The sequence below is a fragment of the Mastigoproctus giganteus genome, chromosome 10, assembly GCF_048544385.1.
Source record: "Mastigoproctus giganteus isolate SK-2022 chromosome 10, ASM4854438v1, whole genome shotgun sequence".
NCBI lineage: Eukaryota > Metazoa > Arthropoda > Arachnida > Uropygi > Thelyphonidae > Mastigoproctus > Mastigoproctus giganteus.
The window spans coordinates 54,107,844-54,126,615 of record NC_143584.1 but is presented as its reverse complement, the minus strand read 5'-3'; the positions used below and the strand labels follow the sequence as shown (position 1 = coordinate 54,126,615).

General features: G+C 37.7%; 1 protein-coding gene across 1 annotated transcript in view; it reads right to left on the bottom strand.

Annotated features, from left to right (window-relative positions):
* The window catches only part of Hil (peptidase hillarin), a 296,767-nt gene that overhangs the window by 74,664 nt on the left and 203,331 nt on the right, over positions 1-18,772 (bottom strand). The window contains exons 4-5 of the mRNA XM_090383747.1: positions 13,745-13,897; positions 1,676-1,758 (exon numbers count right to left, since the gene is read on the bottom strand). Of these exons, the coding sequence (XP_090239873.1) occupies positions 1,676-1,758; positions 13,745-13,897 (236 nt within the window). The remainder of the gene's footprint in view (positions 1-1,675; positions 1,759-13,744; positions 13,898-18,772) is intronic.

The window sequence follows — 18,772 nt, the reverse complement described above, 5'->3', positions numbered from 1 at the left end:
AGCCAAAGACCTGGGGCCCCTAAAGGGCCTGGAGGCAATTACCTTGGTAGCTACGCCACTGGGTTTTCCTTTTGTAAAATACTTCTACGACAAAGACCTGAAATGCCTTCAGTTTGTGTGGAGTGTCTATTAATTGGTGTAGTTGTTCCCCATTGTTGTAGGTGGGATTTCCATCTTTAGCTTGTTTATTTGCTATTGGTAGAGGGCGCGGTTGAGAAGCATGTGCTTTCAATTGTCCTCCTGTCTGCAGTGACAGCGGTCTGTGTCAAGGAGTCCTAGCTGGTGCAGTTTGCTATTTAGTGACCCATCCCAGTGAGAATGAGAGGACTGGAGGGTTGGGAGAACGTTATTCGTTTGTCAATAAAGATAATCAAGCGATGTGAAATAAAGATTTATATAAATCATTGTTTCATGGCTGCTGCTCGCACACTATATATAGTCGCCATACCCGAGTGGTCAGTCTCTAGGGTGCATGAGTACACGTTCTCTGAGTGCCCGGGGTTCAAGTCCACAAATACTAAATACGGTACTGTTTTTCGTATTCTTTGTATCTTGAGAACCCCTCTGATTGTGTGGTCGTCCCGGAATATATGCAGAAATTTTATTTATGTGGCACATGTGCTACTCTGGAATTTTCTTTTTTTTTTCCCCTTCTTTTTTTTTTTTTTTTTTTTTTTTGTTTATTTCGACGCGAGATATGTGACTTAATCTCGTTCACTGAATGCGGTCATCTTGCAACGGTGCATCCCTGATATTATGAATTTTATTATTCCGCCATAACTTTCTTTAATTGCGAACAAGGTAGAATAATATCTTTTTTTTTCTTTCTGTTTCTCTGTTTCAAACAGAACTAATTTTTCCATTGTTTATTGTACCTACGACTTTGTATATTTTTGTTATTATAATTGACTACGGCAAAAATCCTCTTTAAGGTTTTTTTTTTTTTTTCCAGTTATCATTAAGACTAACTCTCGCTGTGTAATATCCGCTTATTGCAGTGGATAGTATTATGTTATTACCAGTGGCGGCTCATGACTGATGTATGGGGGTGCTGCTTCTTAAAGTTACATTAAATTGCCTTGGTTATTAGACATAGATGATAATAATAATAAGCAAGTTAAAAATACTACAAAACATTAATTGGACTTGGTTAATCTCGAAATTTTATTTAAAAATAAAATTCATTCTTCGGTTTTTATTTGTTGAAAATAGATTAATAACTTTTTCATTCAAGTTTGGTTCACTGTTCAAATTGGCACTGATTGCTCCGCAGTTCCTTTGACTCGTTTTATCATCTCTAAAAAATGCGTACAGTGTACTGTATTGGCAATCTACCAACTAAGCATGGACTCAACCACTGGGGCCAAAATATGGAATTGTGTCCACCTACGGCTAAACTTCAAAGTTGAAAACGATTTCGTGTTTTTATTCGTTTATTATTGAAATGATTATTGGAAATAGAGGATGAGCATACTATATGCGGGACCTGTTAATAAAAATATTCATTGTGTTGCATTGTTCTTCAAAAAATTTCATATAACTCCGTTGACTGTATATTTATATTTTAAAAGCTGGGGGTGCTGCAGTTCCGCAGTGCCTACCAACGAGCCACCCTGGTTATTACAGAAAGAGTACCAGGTTTAGTTGACTGAATTCGCAATGATATTTCGCTTACCTTGCCTTTTCAACATCTGTTAGACAGCTTCCTATTAACTGTCGCACGAGGTCTGTGAATGTTTGTTGGTCACTCTGGGCTACCTGTTGAAGAAAATACACAAAACCACTTTTAGCGCAATATTTTTCCCAAGCCAGCAACACCATATTTTAATAGAACTTCTTGTTCTTTTGTTAAATTGTATTAAACTGTATTTACATAATTTGTTTTGTGTCTGTTTGATTACTTCCCAGGGTATTCTCCACTATATCTATATTATACACTACTCTTATTTTTACATTTCTGTTGTCTGGTTTACATTTTCTTAAAATTGTCTTTTTAATTCAAACAGGTGAACTTGTGCAATATTTAAACTGTACAAGTTCAATTATTGATTCCAGATCAGTAACTGATTTTGCCTAACGTCAATCATGTAAGTTTTTTTTTTGTGCATGATGAAAAATAAAAAAAAAAAGTCAGAGTCCATTTAAGGAGGAGGACTACAGTCCTGGGCCCCCGCTACATTAGAGGGCTTCGATATTTTACTTATGGGGCAAAAATTTTTATATTAGGGAAAAAAAAACGAAAAAAAATTAATGAAAAATTTAGAAAACAAAAATTTAAATAGAAAGTAGTATATACAGTAAAACCTGGTTATACGAGATGTTTCCGAAAAGTAAGGTAACATTTTTTTTCTCTCGATGATGTTTAATAATATGACGTTGAAATTACACACCAAGAAATAAGTGAACATGCACTATTTCTCCACAAAGACTCCAGTTTTACTGATGCACTTATCCCAACGATGGATCACTTTATCGATATCAGTACTGGAGAAGTCTGTGTTCACATGCAGTAACCAACATCGCACCGCCTGATGAACTTCCTCGTGGTGAAATGCTTTCCTGAAAGGTGTTTTTTCAGAGGGCCGAACAAATGGAAGTCTAAAAACCACTCACGAGTGGTGTTGGGCAGTATGTGAAGTTGCGTTGTCATGAAACAAAATCATGCCACTTGTCAGGGGTCCTGGTCGTTTGCGTCGAATTTTGGCTTTCAGTTTTTCCAACGTTGCACAGTAAAGCTGCGCATTGATTGTTCTTCCCTTCGGCAAGAAATCCACCAACGCCTTGGCGATCCCAGAACACTGTGGCCATGACTTTTTGGACACTGATAACAGTTTTGAATTTTTTGCGCACAATAGATGGATGTTTCAATGTCATGGAGTCTTGTTTGCGCTCCGGGATAAAGTGATGGACCCATGTTCCGTCTGCAATTTCTGCTGCGACTATGCGAGCGGAAAAATCCTCTCCATCGTCGCTGTATCACAACAGGTTCTCCAGACACATAGGAGGGCAAAGCGTTTTTCTTTGTCCTCCTCTGACAATTGTCGGGGCACCTAGCGGCAGCACACCTTTCGAAAGCCAAGGACAGGGTGAACAATTTCGTGAACAGTCGACTTACTCACGTTCACTATTTGGCAATTTCACTCATCTGTTTTCAAGAACGATGCCCTTAATGCGCGAAATGTTGTCTTCCGTCTTGCTTCATGAAGGCCTGCCCGCCCGATGTCGATCTTCAATGTCAACACGGCCCGCTTTAAAAATCATTGCACCAAAAACACACCTGCTTGTTTGTATCACCTTTTCGCAACCAGTTCATGGTGATTGTCACTTGGTAAAGACCCTTTTGCTTGCAAAAACCGAATAACTTCACAAACACCTGTTTTGGACCACGTTCGCACTGTAGCCGCCATTTTGCAACTGGAATCTGCTGTGAGGCGACAGTACTGCAACACTGTACTGGCGGTCTTTTTGAACGTTATTAACGGGTCTATCTATCCACTGCGTTTCATCTCATTCCTTTTCACCATTATTAAGAAAAAAAAAAAAAAGTGTTACTGTGGGGGGAGGGTCTTTTTGTTGTATTACTGTTGATTTCTTTACTCAATTATATGAGGTAATTAGTAATAAAGAGAAGTACCCTCAATCCTCTAATACCCACCTACGCTACCTGACTGCTTAATAAGTACAGCATATAAATCAGAAATTTTCCGGTCCAGAGGGCGTTGAGATTTTCCCAGGTCCTGATAGAACCTAATTATGTCGGCAAGCCAGTGTCTGAGTCAATGAATAATTACAGACAATTATATTATCGTTGAAACAACTTTAATACATGTTAATATATTTACAAGTACATGTTATAAATTTCATAATGTATAATATCTATAATTTCTTCTTCTCAAATTGAAACAGTTCAAACACTATACCAGCAGATACTAATCTGGTCATAACAATGGATTTACCTCCCCTTGGTTAACAAAATAGGTATAATTTATCAAATTCCACTATTTATTCTTGCCCAATAACGGGTCACTACCTTACTTAGTATATATATAATTCATTCTAACATTTTGGGTACCTTCTGTTCTTGAAGCGAATTCAATTCAATGAAAGAACCACTTAGCCTATTTCTAAATACCCATAACATATTGGCTAGATGTATGTTACAAGTTTCTTTCCTTCTCATAATCTTTGATTTCTACCTTCTGTAAGGAAATACATTCTATAAGTGTAGGGTTTCCTAATTTACATATAATTTCCCTTCTACAAAACATTAACTGTCTTTGCTCTCCCAAACGTTTATAGCGATTTTACCTTGCCCTTTTAATGTACACAAATTCATCGGGTTATGCTCAGATGCCAGACATAACCTTCCTCTTTTCATAGTAAATTTCTTGGCTGTTCCACCTTCATTTAGGGTATATCCCCCTTTGTGTAAACCTGGCTTTAATCGTTTTGCTCTTAACGTCACATTCACCTAAAGCACTCTGTTTATTAATGATACAGGAGCTCTGATATATGCATACATATATAAACATACAAGTACAGTACCTTAGTTCTAGTACACTCACTTATATTTTCGGCCTAGATTCAGATAAGGGTACAGCGTCCCGACTGCTTACCGATCTCGGCGATACGGGGTGCTGACTCCGCCCTGTGTCACGTGATCTCCCGAACATACGGAAACATCTGGCACGAGTGCCACGCGTTGCGTGTCACCCGTGTCATGTTTCATATTTGTCATTTCAAAAAAGAAAAGTTGTTTGGTTTTGGAAAAGGCTGAATAATACGTATATTGGAGGTGTGGGAGAAGGAGCCCCCACAGAAACGGGGGTCTGCAGAGCCCCCAGAAAAAAAAAATCCTCCTATTTGCGTATTCGATTGCTTGTGACTTACTTTTTTGTTTCCCTTGGTTATGACGTTGTAAGACTTAACAAGGTTAAGGTTAAGTCTTAACCTTGGTTAAGACGTTCTGTTGTAATTGGGTGATTTTTTTTTTTTTTTTTTTCTCCTGTGAAATATTAGTTCGAAAATGTTGGATTGTTTATAAAATATAATTCGATTGATGAGGCGAGTGGTTTTCTGTCTTTTTAGCATTTCTGTTGACGGGCATCGGCTATTTTTCAGTGTGAAATCCTGTAGTTATCAGTCATTATTCGATTGCTTGTGATTTGCTTTGCCTTGGTTAAGTGCAGATGTCTCTTCAACTGGGTGATTTATTCCTGCAAAATATTAGTGCGAAAATGTTGGATCGTTTAGAAAACATAATTCGATTGATAAGGTGAGTGATTTCTGGCCTTTTAGCATTTCTGTTGACGGGCATCAGCAATTTTCAGTGTTATTGCTCGTGAAATCGTCCGGTCATCAGGCGTTGCACGTGGTGTTAATTTTTGTACAAATAATATGCTAATTACTTGTTTTTTAATGTTCGGGCGGAAAGGCAGGGGATCGGAATCTCCTATCCCCTGTCTAGTAATGTATGAGCGAGAAGAATCAGGGGTTTTACGTGGTGCGAATTTTTTTTTTTTTTAAATTGCCGTGTCGCCTTTTCTTTTTATTCATTTCAGCTCCGATTTTGTGGGGGGGAAGCGGGGGGTTAGGGGGCGGCAGCCCCCACCAAAAATTAAAACAACAAAAAAAAGCATTTGTGTTTACTCGCATCAGCAATTCTCTTTGTTAATGCTCGCGAAACAGTCTAGTAATGTACGGACGAGAAGAATCAGTGGTTCCATGTCGTGTGAATTTTTGTTACTTGTTTTTTTTTAAAAATTGCCGTTTTTCCTTTTCTTCATTTCATCTCCGCTTTTGTGATGTTTCAGAACTTATTGCGATCCCCGAATAACGTGCATTTTTGTTACTTTCTTTTTAAAAAATTGCCATTTCCGTTCGTTCTATTTTTCTTTTGATTTGCCGTTCCATTTATATCGTTAAATTTCCTTAAAAATTACCATTTTGTCTTTTATTTTTATTCTTTCAGCCAATCTCATTGTTAATGCTCGTAAAATATAGCCTAGAAAAACGTGCATTTTTGTTTGTTTTATTTTTAATAATTGTTCATTTGCCGTTCCTTTTCTTTCGGGAAATTTTCTTTTAAATTACCTTTCCCCCCTTTTTTTTCTTCTTTTCAGCTCTATCCGACTTATTCAAATGTCACGTGACATTTTGTGATTCCCGAAAAACGTTAATTTTTCGTAACTTGAATTTTTAAATTTATTGGATTTATCCATCGTTTTCAGCCGCCATATTTGTTGCTGTGTCACTTGACATCCGCTGGGCGAGGAGAGGAGGGGGAACGCAGTGAGTGGGCGGTGTCAAACCCGACAATCACTGCTACCCCCCTATTCTCCTAGCCGCCATTTTTGGCGGCTGTGCCCGATACTGAATCTCTACCTGAGATTCTTTCTCACTATAAGGCACATAACTATCTTAGCTTTACGCTCACTATTATTATTTTCTTTTACTTCTCTGGCATCACCGATCTTGTTCCGACTCTCACAGTCTCCCCAACTCAGTTTTCCCGCTCCCCCCCCCCCCCCCTTTAGTTTCACACCAATCGCAGGGCAGATTCCAAAGCTTGGCCACCCACCTTCCAGCGGCCGATCTCCTATTTCCGCTTCCCATGGATTTCTTCTCGAATTTTCCTTTCTCGAAAATTCTGCCATCTAACTACATTCCTAATTATTCACGCTATTCCTTGGGCGTCGAGCCTACTCGGTATAGATTCCTTTGGATACAATACTATCACATTCCTTAAGTATGACTGTGCATTCCCTCAGGCATGTCCTTGATTGTTACTATGTACTGACTCCTTCCAACTATTCTTTGGCATGTGTGGTGTCGCTGGTGGCTCCTAGGCATTTGCCCATCTCCACCTTGTTCATTGTGTTGGTGCAGAACCTTTGCAGAGCGAGCCCAAAAAAATGTTGGCGCTCGTGTGTCAGCCTAATGTGCTGGTTTGGGCCCACTATCACTTGTAGTGCTGAAACGCACAAAATCCCGCACCCACCGGATACAGTGCAATACCGGTGGGCGCCAGCAATCCCGCTCCCGGGTTTCCCAAACATGGGAGCCGGCAAAAAAAAAAAAAAAAAAAAAAAAAGCTCTGTGTAAATTAATTGTTTTATTCAGAAATATTCTGATTTTTACCTTGCTTAAAATTTAACTTTAAGATATTGCAAGGAAATTTAAATGTTAAAACTTTAACTATATACAAAAGCATTTAAAAGGATAGCCGGTGACAAGTAGTCATAATGTGACTACTGCCACAGGAAGCATGTTGATATTCGTCTCTTCTGCTCCAAGATACATAGCAATGAAATACATCTTTACAGTCTTCCACGAGAAGAGGCGTATTGGAAGTAGATGATAAAGCCAGTAGCATCAACAGGGAAAACAACAGCCGCAGTGAGACTGTTTCTCTATAAAGCACTGATTGCCATGCAGTCGAATTCAGGAAAATTTGATCAGAATTTAATGGTGATGATGTTTTTTATGAACAGCCATAATGAGACCGTCGAAGCCCATTAATATTAGCTGGACCAAAGAGACGTTGCTCAACTTGAAATATCAACCTTGCAAGAGACCACTGCCACGAAAGAACATAAATGATCCTTGTCATCCTCCCAGTCAAAGGTACTCAACAATTATAAATCTTGCTTTTCAATCTTCCACAGAAGATATGTGCTGGATAAAGATGACAAAAACCTCAAGCGTGAGGAATGAGGTCAACAGCCTGTGTCTCTACAATACATAGTTTTACAATTCACCACTTTTCACGCAGTCTAGGAAATCTTTTGTTCAGAATATTAGAAGTGATGAAAGTTGCTGTGAAGTCGCAATGAGACTGTCACGGCATGATTTGTATTATCTAATCCGAAAGTGGCGTTTTTGATCATGTAGTTGAATTTTATATTGAGCTATGTGGTGTTGGATCAGTATGATATCTATTTCCAGAGTCCAGCAAGCAGGAGGTTACAAGATTTTTTTTTTTTTTTTTTTCTTTCCCCCAAGTATTCCAAGTAGGTCTTCTCTCCTAGTATTGATATTTTTATTGTTTACATTGTTTACTTGATATCTGCCTTATTTGCAACAAGTGGTATTCCAACGAACACAGTAGACTGTTTTGTTCATTAAAATGCAGCTCACGCAATTTGTACACCAATTTGATTTCAATTTAATTAAACAAGCTAATTCCTAAGTTCAGTTCTCTTCTGAAAAACTGACACTGAGAAGATCTGTAGGGCGGTAAAATTTTGTTCATTTTCTAGAAGGATATGAACATTATTCACCGATAGGTTAGGGACCCTATTTATAAGACGTCGTCTCTGTTCCGAATACAGTGGACACATTAACAGAACATGTTTCCAATCCTCGTTCTGACCACAAGTGCAGAAAACTACTCTTTAGAAGATTAGAATATCCAAGAATGAAACTGATTTTGTTTTTCTCTTTTTTGCTTTATTAATTAATCTACCCCCATCAACCACATTCGCCTATATTTGAATTATTATTGTTATATATATATATATATATATATATATATATAGCCAGATTTAACCCAGTACAATCGTATATCTAGCCGAATTTTGTTGCGGAATGCATATAAGATAAGTCTTACCTTACTTTTCGGAAACCTCTCGTATATGTATTATTATCATATACAGTATATGGTATGTTTATCAACTGCAGGATAAATCTCAAAATTAAAATGTCACCGAGACTGCTTAAATGGGTTGTGAAAATTGTATTAGAAAAATATATGGATTTTGAACATTTAGAAGACAGTTTTTGAATACATGTACAGAGTACTTTCTGAAAGTGATAAAGCCCAAGAAACCTATAAGTAAAAAGAAATCCAAAGAAGAAAAAATTAGTCAAGAAACACTTGTCATGATGAACCGAAGACGACAAATGAATAGGAAGATAAACACTGACAAGGAGAAAACTGAGTATACTGATTTATTACAAAGCCATTAGAAAGAGACTCAGAGAAGACATAAGAAGATTTAACACAAGAAAAGTAAAACAAGCATTAAGGGAAAACAAAGGACTTATATGAGCAGTAATACAGAAAGACAAATGATACTGAAACTGAAGAATAGAGATGGTGTACTTATAAATAGCAGAGAAGGCATAATTAAAATAGCAGAAGACTACTATAGAGAATTATACAAGGAGCGAGGGAATGATGCCAGCAGTGGGGAAGATGGATTGCAAATTAGCAACACATACGACATACCCGATATCCTTCCAGATGAGGTAGAACATGCGTTGAAGAAAATGAAGAATCAGAAAGCCCCGGGGGAAGATGAAGTTACTGTAGAGTTGTTAAAATTGGGAGGAAGAGACATGGCACAAAAACTGGCAAGACTTCACAAAATGCATTAGAAAAGGTGTGATGCCTAAGGAGTGGAATAATGCAATCCTAGTTTTGCTGCATAAGAAAGGAGATAAATCAGAAATTGGAAATTATAGACCAATTAGCTTGTTATGCCACATCTACGAGTTGTTCACAAGGATCATTACTAACAGATTAGAAAGAATACTTGATGAGAATCAACCGAAAGAGCAAGCTGGCTTTAGGACAGGATTCTCAACTATGGATCACTTCACGTAATGTCACAGCTAATGAAGAAAGAAAATGAATATAAAACACCATTATGCCTGGCATTTGTGGATTATGAAAAGGCATTTTACTCCATACAGCATAAGGCAATGTTTCGGGTACTGGAAAGACAAGGCATAGATACCCCATATATTATGATTTTGAAGAAAATATATGAGAGTGTTACCTCCTTTATTAGACTAGACTAGACAAAGACAGTAGGAAATTTAAAATTGAGAAAGGAGGTCAACTAGGAGACACGATCTCCGAAGCTGTTTGCTGCTGCCCTTGAGGAAGCTTTCAGAAGATTAGACTGGTCGCAGAAAGGAGTCAATCTGAATGGAGAGTACCTAAACCATTTACGATTTACAGATGACATTGTGGTCATAAGCCACGATCCCAAAGAATTAGAGGAAAATCTTAATCAGTTATGCAGAGTTAGTAAGGATTTTGGACTAAAGATGAATATGGCTAAAACAAAAGTAATGATGAACAAGTATGCCATAGAAAGGGATATAATGATTGAAGGCGCAGTGATTGAAAAGGTGGAGTCATATACTTATCTGGGACAAGTCATCAGCTGTAATAATGATAAATGGTTGCAAGTCAAGAGAAGAATAAATTTTGTATGGATAGCATTCAGGAAGTATAGCCACATACTGAGGAGCAATATCCCAATTTGCCTGAAACGTAAAATAATGAACCAATGTATACTACCCACCATGACTTATGGAAGTGAAACTTGGGCATTCACCAAAAGAATGGAAGAGAAGCTGAGAACGATACAGCGAAGAATGGAACGAATTATATTGGGAATCAGACTGTTAGATAAGAAGAGAAACACATGGATTAGGCAGCAAACTCAAGTATAGGACATTCTTATCAAAACTATAGAACTAAAATGGGCTTGGGCAAGACAGCTCAAAGACATGATGACAGATGGACTAAGAGAATAACAGAATGGTACCCAAGAGGAGCTAGAAGAAAATCTGGAAGACGACGACGGAGATGGACAGATGAAATTCATGAGTTTGTGGGTAGTAAATGGATGGCCATTGCACAAAACAGAAGAAACTGGAAAGTTGCTGGAGAGGCCTTCATCCTGCAGTGGATTGAAAATGGCTGCTGATGATGATGTACAGAGTATTAAGAACAAATGGTATCCACAGGTACTCAGTCATCTAACTAATCCTTTTTTTATTTAGTGGTTCTACATATTCCCCACCCCCTCCAGATGGATGAATTTACGCTTCTTTGGATTTTTGTTCTCATCGCATGCATCCCTTCTCAAATACCAACAGTAGTCTACCTTTATTGTTTCCTTCCACTTATCCTGGTATCGTGTCTCTATAGCCTTGCTATTTTGGTGGCGCTTGCTTATTTAATTTGGTGAAAAGTTTTTCACCTTGCTCTTCATTTTTTTTTTTCCGAAGAGAAGGTTCGTTTTAACTTAGTTGTTTTGAAACTAGTAAGCATGTTGTTGAAAATCTTCTTGTATTATCACCTGGAAACAGCTCACTAATTTGTGATTCTTGGAAAATGACAGCGAGGAGTTTCGACTCGCTTATCTCAAACAAAGTAAATAAATACAGTATACAGTATATATGATTTAAGTATAATTGAAACATATGCCATGCCAGTCGTGTGGAGGCACCTCCGTAGCCAGGTGGGCAGGAACGGCAGTGCGTAGTACACGCTTCTTGATTAGACCGGGGTTCGAGCCCGTGACACCAAATACGGAGGATGCGGAAAGGTCAGGGAATAATCCCCGCATATCCCCGGAGCAATATGGCCTTAGTTGCTAATGTTCCTAAAAACCAAATAACAACAACAACAGTCATGTGATAAGCCTAGTAGACAATGAATAGAAATTAAACTAGTACATACCACAGCAAAAACCAAGAAAGAGGAGAGGAGAGGAGAATAAATCAAGATAAAGGCGGGGGAAAAAAAAAACCGCTCCTGCTCCTAAATTTAAAAGCCAGTTAAATTGAATTTTTTTTTTTTTTTTTGGCATTTGCAGAAAAAGCTTGCTTCATTTAATCATTAATGCCAATATTAAAGTGATTTTTTTTTTAAATATGTTTTAAGATCCTGAGAATGGTCACAAGACAGGAAGTTTACTTAGGTAAGCACGTTATTATTGTATGTTAATATTAGCTTCTCTAATTAAATTTATTTTTAATGAATGCATGCAAGCAGAGAAGTGGTTTCCTTCTGAATTATTCAGGATAACACAGGTTATATTATAGCCTGTGTTATCCTGCTTTCTTCTTCTTTGGTCCTTAGCTGGCAGATGGGGGAGGCGGTTGGCCACGCAACCAGTATGCTGCTGTAGGTGCCGCAGGGTTTCGGACTTGCTCTGTGATGTTCTTCCATACCTTACGATCCATGGCTTCAGTCCTGGCCTGGTTAAGGTCGAGACGTCGGCTCTTCAAGTCATCTTCCACTTGCTTGGCCCACGTTTTCCTAGGCGCGGTCCGTTGGATGCTCCATTGGGTGGGTCGTTGTCTCCAAAGGAGTGTGGATGGTATTCTGTTCGTGCCCATTCTACATACGTGGCCAAACCATCTGAGCCTTCGCTTCTGGATTTGGTCGGCAATGGTTGGTTGCTGTTGGCATCTGGCGCGGATGGTATCATTAGTGATGCGGTCGCGAAGAGAGATGCCCAAGATCTGCCGCAGGCATCGCATTTGGAATACCTCAAGTTTGTTCAAATCTAACTTGAGACAAATCCATGTTTCCGATCCGTAAAGAAGAATGGGCAGGATCAAAGTCCGGAAGAGTCGGATTTTAATCTTTGTGGAAATGTTGGTCCTCTTCCACAGACACCATTTGAGCGAGGCGAACGCAGTGGCCGCCTGTCCAATTCTGCTGTGAATTTCCATGGTGGATGCAACTTTCTTCTCCTGGACCAGCGACCCAAGGTATTTAAAGTCCTGCACTTGCTCGATCTGGACGTCTTCGAGATAGATGGTGGCTTGCGACCCATCTGTTGTCAGGGCCTTTGTCTTACCAGCATTGATCTTCAAACCGTATGGCCGGGCAATGCGGGCAATGTCGTAGAGGATTTCCGTGGCTTCAGCGTCGTTACCGGCAAGGATAGCACTATCAGCAAACATCAGGTCAGTTACATAGTGATCCTTGTCATATTGTATGCCCTATTGTTATCCTGCTTTACAACGACCATGTCACGATCGGGGTCTATATTAAAAAAAAATTCTTGATTCTGATTTCTAAAAGTTGTCAGGTACGTTATGCATAACTAAATCTGCCAATGCGTTTTAAAGTACGGCCATAATTTATGCTACTGTCTTTAGTCTTATTGTATTATTTCTCGAGGATTAACAATAATGAAGGAATTGCAGGTACAAACAAGGTAACCTTTAATAGAAACTACAGGTACAAAGTTAAGGTAAACTAAATGAATAGAGTCCCTCAGACTCGAAAGCCACTTTGCTTTATTTTATTTAATTTATTCTATTCATTTACATTATCTTAATTCAGTACGGATTAAAAAAAAATCCCCCTTGGACAGGGATTTTTTCTTTCCCTTACGGGGACGGAAATTCTAGCTTTTCGAGGGAGGATTGCTGGTGTCTCTCTCTTTGGGGGTTACAGCACAGTGCTGTAACCCCCAAAGAGAGAGACACCAGCAATCCTCCCTCGAAAGGCTAGAATTACAGCACAGTGCTGTAACCCGCGAGGGCTAGCGAGTGCTGTCAGCACTCGCTAGCCCTCATAGCTCCTGCCTTCCTATGAGTGCTGGATCTCTTTAGTCCTACTCACTTGATAGGACCACGCGTAAAATTTTGGCTTCCCTCCTTTGGAACGACTGGTACTGGGGAGTAACCTCCCAGGAGATCGTTATTCCTGGTAGCAAAGCGGCGGCCGGAAACAGCTAACAACACGATACACTACACAAACAGAGCACTTGCTCATTTCTGGCCATTTTACAGATATCAGCACACACACACATAGTGGATTTAAACTAACGCTGCTCTACTCAACACACACATGGCCGTATATCCATCGTTAGATGGAAATATCTGATTACATAAAGCGTTATATACAGAATGACAAACTATACTCGTACATATAGCTAATAATGTATTGCAAATCTTTAAACTATTTATTTTGACTTACATTAATTGCTATTTGATCTAACTCCAGAAATACATTGGGATCACTGTAGATGTCCATTTTTGATATTAGTGGTGGGCTTGGTGGTGGCGGATGGGTTGGATATGGAGTCATGTCTTCATTAAGATATCCATCTCTTTCGGCAATACTGAGATTCTGCGAATTGATAAGAAAATATATTGTAGTTGGAAAATGAGATAATCCATGAGCATCAAAATAATACATATAATGAATATTTTATTTTGGTTGTGGGGGTTTTCAGAATATAACGTCTCTCAAATGTTTTTGGAAAGAATAGTTCACTGTATATGAAAGCCAAGCTTAAGGGATAATTTGTTCCTTGGGATTTCATATATGATTTATACAATATACTTTAAATATCAGAAATACAGTTGGGTCGTTATCCATGACTACATTACTGCTAATTGTCATGGATGTTCAGCATTTAAAACGGCAATACGGTTATAAAATGAGATTGATGGATTATTCGACTCATGATAACTGTAATAAATACACCAACCCGTGTATATACAATAAAGACTTTAATAAAATTAAATTAAACCAAAGATTAAACTTTGGTTAAAAATTAAACCAAACTGTATTAAATATAAAAATAGAATACACTGATAAAACTATGGAGTTAAAAACAATAAAAATAATAAATAGATAAAATTAAAAATATAGATAAAATAAAAATATTAACTTCGTAATATATTAAGAATATTATTATTTTTTTTTTTTAACATATAATATACACAACAGGCATGTGCCCAGTTAAAGTGTATAACAGAGAAGAAAAAAAGATAAGAACAAAGATTGTACAAAAACATAAAAATAAATAGTAGAATACTGTAATACACTTTGTACATGTGTGGACATGTGTTTTTGTAAGGGGTGGCTCCCTAGAACGTGAGTTCATCTCTGCCTCGTATCTGTGAAGGACAGTACCACTGTAAGAGGGCCAGAAATGTGAGTTGTATAGGTTTGTGTGTGTTCTGTTATGTTCTGCCCACTTGGCTACCCAGAAGCATCAATCACCTGGACAGATGATTCTGGGTACTCGTCCACACCAGGAAGGTGGGCCAGTCTCAACGGAGCACTTACTGCCTCGATACAACTCAGACTCTAACCCACTTGATGTTGCCAAAAGGCGGGCCACATTTCTATGGGGGGGCCCACTCCGAGAGGAGAAAAAATTCCCTTGGTGCAAAAAAAGGAAATAAATAAAATAATAAAAATATATAATAAAAAAAAAATCCCCGTGGTGAAAAAAAAATAATAAATAAAATAAATAAATAAAAATAAATAAATAAAAATAATTCCCCGTGATAGAAAAAGAAAAAAGAAGAGCTGTCTGGCGTGTGCCGGAACAGAGGGCGAGTAAAAAGAAAAATAAAAAAAAAATAAATAATAATAAACTAAATAAATAAATAAAAAATAATAAACTAAATAAATAAATAAAAAATAATAATAAGCTAAATAAATAAAAAATAATAATAAACTAAATAAATAAAAATAATAAATTTAATCCCACACCTCGGCAGAGAAAGAGAGAAGGAGAAAAAAAAAATGAGAGTGGTTTTCTATCCCGCACGGGACATAGTGAAAAGAAAGAAAAAGTGAGCCAAGGCTGCTTCCAGTTCTAGGGCAGGCCCCGGAACCAGTGCAGAACGCAGGTTAGAGGGGGGAAAAATTGTACTGAAGTACAGTGGTTATTGTTAATGATCGGGATTTCTACGTCGGTGATTGGCTATCAGTATCCTTCTCCAGGCAAATACCTCAGCTGCGAAGGTCTGAAAAGCTTCGAGGTTGTTCTGGGTACATATCAGTTGATGCAGGTCTGCTGGGGGGAAGTCCTGGACCTTATTTTGGAGACGGTTTCTGATGTCGTGGTAATGTACACACTCAAGAAGCAAGTGTTTCCAACTTTCACTTTGTCCGCAAAAGCAATAGGGAGTGTCAATGAGTCCCAGTGTATGCAGTTTCTCATTTAGAGAACCGTGTCCGGTAATGAGAAAGGAAGATTCGAGGCTGAGAGAGAACCATCGGGCGTTCTTTTTTAGTGGTTGTAAAGGTTACCTCCGGAAGAAAACTCCGATTACCATCTCTACAATAGAAGTATCCCATCTGGTCTGCCATACATTGACTTTGTACTAAGTGTAAAGTGTATTCGTGTCTAGCGGCACCGCGTTGCTTTCATTGTGAGTGTAACAGTTCACTGCAAAGGCCAGAGATTTAAAAGTGTATGGATTTTGTAAGTGTAGTGTTGTGTGTCTCGTTGTTCTTTTAACCGCTAGGCCCCTGCTGAAGATCAACGTTGCCCGCACTTAGCCTCGTGGAATTAGGCCAGGTACCCAGTAGTTGACATTTTACTCTGGCAGGCCCTGCCACCTAGTTTCCTGAGATTTCAGTGGCTAGGGCCTTTAAAAAAAAATTGTGGGGGAATAATCATTGAAAGAGCTTTGCGTGCGCGGTTTGAATTTGGACATGTTTTAATTTTTGACATTGTGTGGGACATGCGCTGGTGTATAGACGGAGTAGGGGGGAGACTGAAGACTGGGGGGAAGGCAGAAGTATGGGGACAATAGAGTAGGTGTCCCCAAAAGCCTTGACCCCAAAATTGACTTTGTACAATGAAAGTTCATTCAAACGGGAAAAGTCCAATTCACGGAAATAAAAAAGGTATTCATGACGTCAAGTCCAGCGTCATGAAAAATCGCAGAGGGCAGGTTGCTGCAGGACAACACACGAATTAATGAGGACATCTTTAGCCCAGAACTCATCCGTCAACCAGTCAACCTACTGCAAATAGTTCTATGAAACTGTTTCTTGTTCACAGCCATATCCAAATCAAACTTGTTTGACTTGGATATGGCTGTGAGTTAAAAGCGATAAAAACTACACCAAAGCTTTCAAAGGTGACCTCTTCCTTTGTCAACAGGACTGTTGATTCCATAAAATGAAAACAAAAAAAAAAAAAAAAAAAAATTTTTTTTTCATAACTTTCTGAATGAGTTGTAGTAATATTTCGATAACAGAAATAGTGCAGATTTTGGCCAGATCGGAGTGTTCTGGGAGTTTTTATTATTTGTTCCATTGAGATTAGGATGTTTTATATTTTTTGAGAAAAAGCCATATATAAGTTGAGGTACGACTGGAGTTATGGAGGATTTTCTCTTGTCAGTCTAAGCACAGTTTTCTCTGTTTTCGGCAAAATTTCTCATTCATCGCAAAACGTTGGCGTTAGGGAACTTTCCTGATTGTTTCATTCTTAGAGATGTGCTACTCGATTTAATTTGAGATATCCTGTCTGTCAGTTTATTTTTAGACCATATATATATATATATATTTTTTTTTAGCTTTCTGCGATTTTTAGGATTATTAAAATGGTGTATACGATGAAAAAATTATCATAGACAGTTATATTTATACATACACGCACATATAGTTAATTTTACTAATAAGAAAAAACGAAATACAAATTCAAGATAAAAATACAATTATAGTACCAAAATTCAAATACAATTCCAATAACAAAAATTGCAATATTTTATTTTTATAATATTTAACGAGAAATTTGATTGATATTTGTCGTAGCAATGCGCGGAATATTTTCTAAATTTACATCAGAAATTCCATTAATTCAAAATACATGTACATGTATATGTAATGAACGGCGGGCGTGCCGTTTATTATATATATATTTGAAAACAATCGCGGGCCAGATTACACACGTTCGCTGACCGGTGGTTGCCCACCTCTAATTTAGACTTTAACAACTTCATATAAGAATTGCATTTGAACAGGGCTCCTCAAATTTTGGGGCCAGGGCCGCCCCAAAATTTGAGGAGCCCTGTTCAAGAATTGCTTGCGGGCCCAAGGGTCTTGTGCAAAACTTATACTGGGTGTTTTTGTAAAGTGATATTTTAATTTTTTATTTTTTCATATCCTTACGGTAACTATCAAATTTTACAGTAACTTAAGAAATAATTAAATTTTATATTATACTGAACAAAAATTTTTAAATACGAATAATATTTAATACATTAATCAACAATAGTGTTTAAAAATTGCAGTCATCTCATAAAAATAGGAACTTGAATAAATAATAATAGGAACCAATAATCACACAAACAATACCGATATTGAAAGTGAATATAACATAAAAATTACATTTTGAAATAACTTCCTATGTTGGATATACATAGGAACGAAATATACACATTGGGAATGAAGTATGGCGATACTTCTACCAATTTTCAAGCCGACTCGCGCAGGCGCTCTTGGAGTGACGATAATGTGGGTAAGACGGCGGTAGACTGATTGATATAATTACGGCAAAGACGCGGATGATATTATTATTTATACCTGGGATCGCCCAAACTTTTAGAGAAGCGGGCCACATGAATTTTTGGTATATTTGGCAGATCAGAAAAAATTCCTAATTACTTAAAAGTACTTTCTGTGCATAACTTTAATGTTATGGAGAAAAACAAATTTTGTACCTTTTTTTTTTTTTTTTTTAATATAATGCTCATTTACAATCTGTTCGACAAAACGAACATTAAGTAAATTTGATGTATAAAAATGTCAGAAGGGATTGTCTTGAATGAAGGATATTTCTGGCAACGACACTTCTTTTGAGTTTACTTAATCAATACCTACCTATATCAACAGATTCGAAAGTAGTCGATGGATATGTAATATAAAATATACCAGTCTGTTTATATCAAATTTTAATTATTAATTTTTATTGTAATAATCACAAAACTGCAGTTAGTAATACAGCAAACTTAATTATTACTTATTTACTGTACTAATCACAAAAATGTAGTTAGTAATACAACAAAATTACAATTAATGCGATGAATGTGATTGTAGAATGCTACTAAGTTTCGTAATATCGGATGTCAAAGTACAAAGGGTACTAGGAAAGTTTTGCAATATGATGCAACAATGAATCACAGGAAGCTGCTTGTTGCTGCTGTTGAGACATGTTCATACGTGCATAGTAGCCGCCGCGCCAAGTCG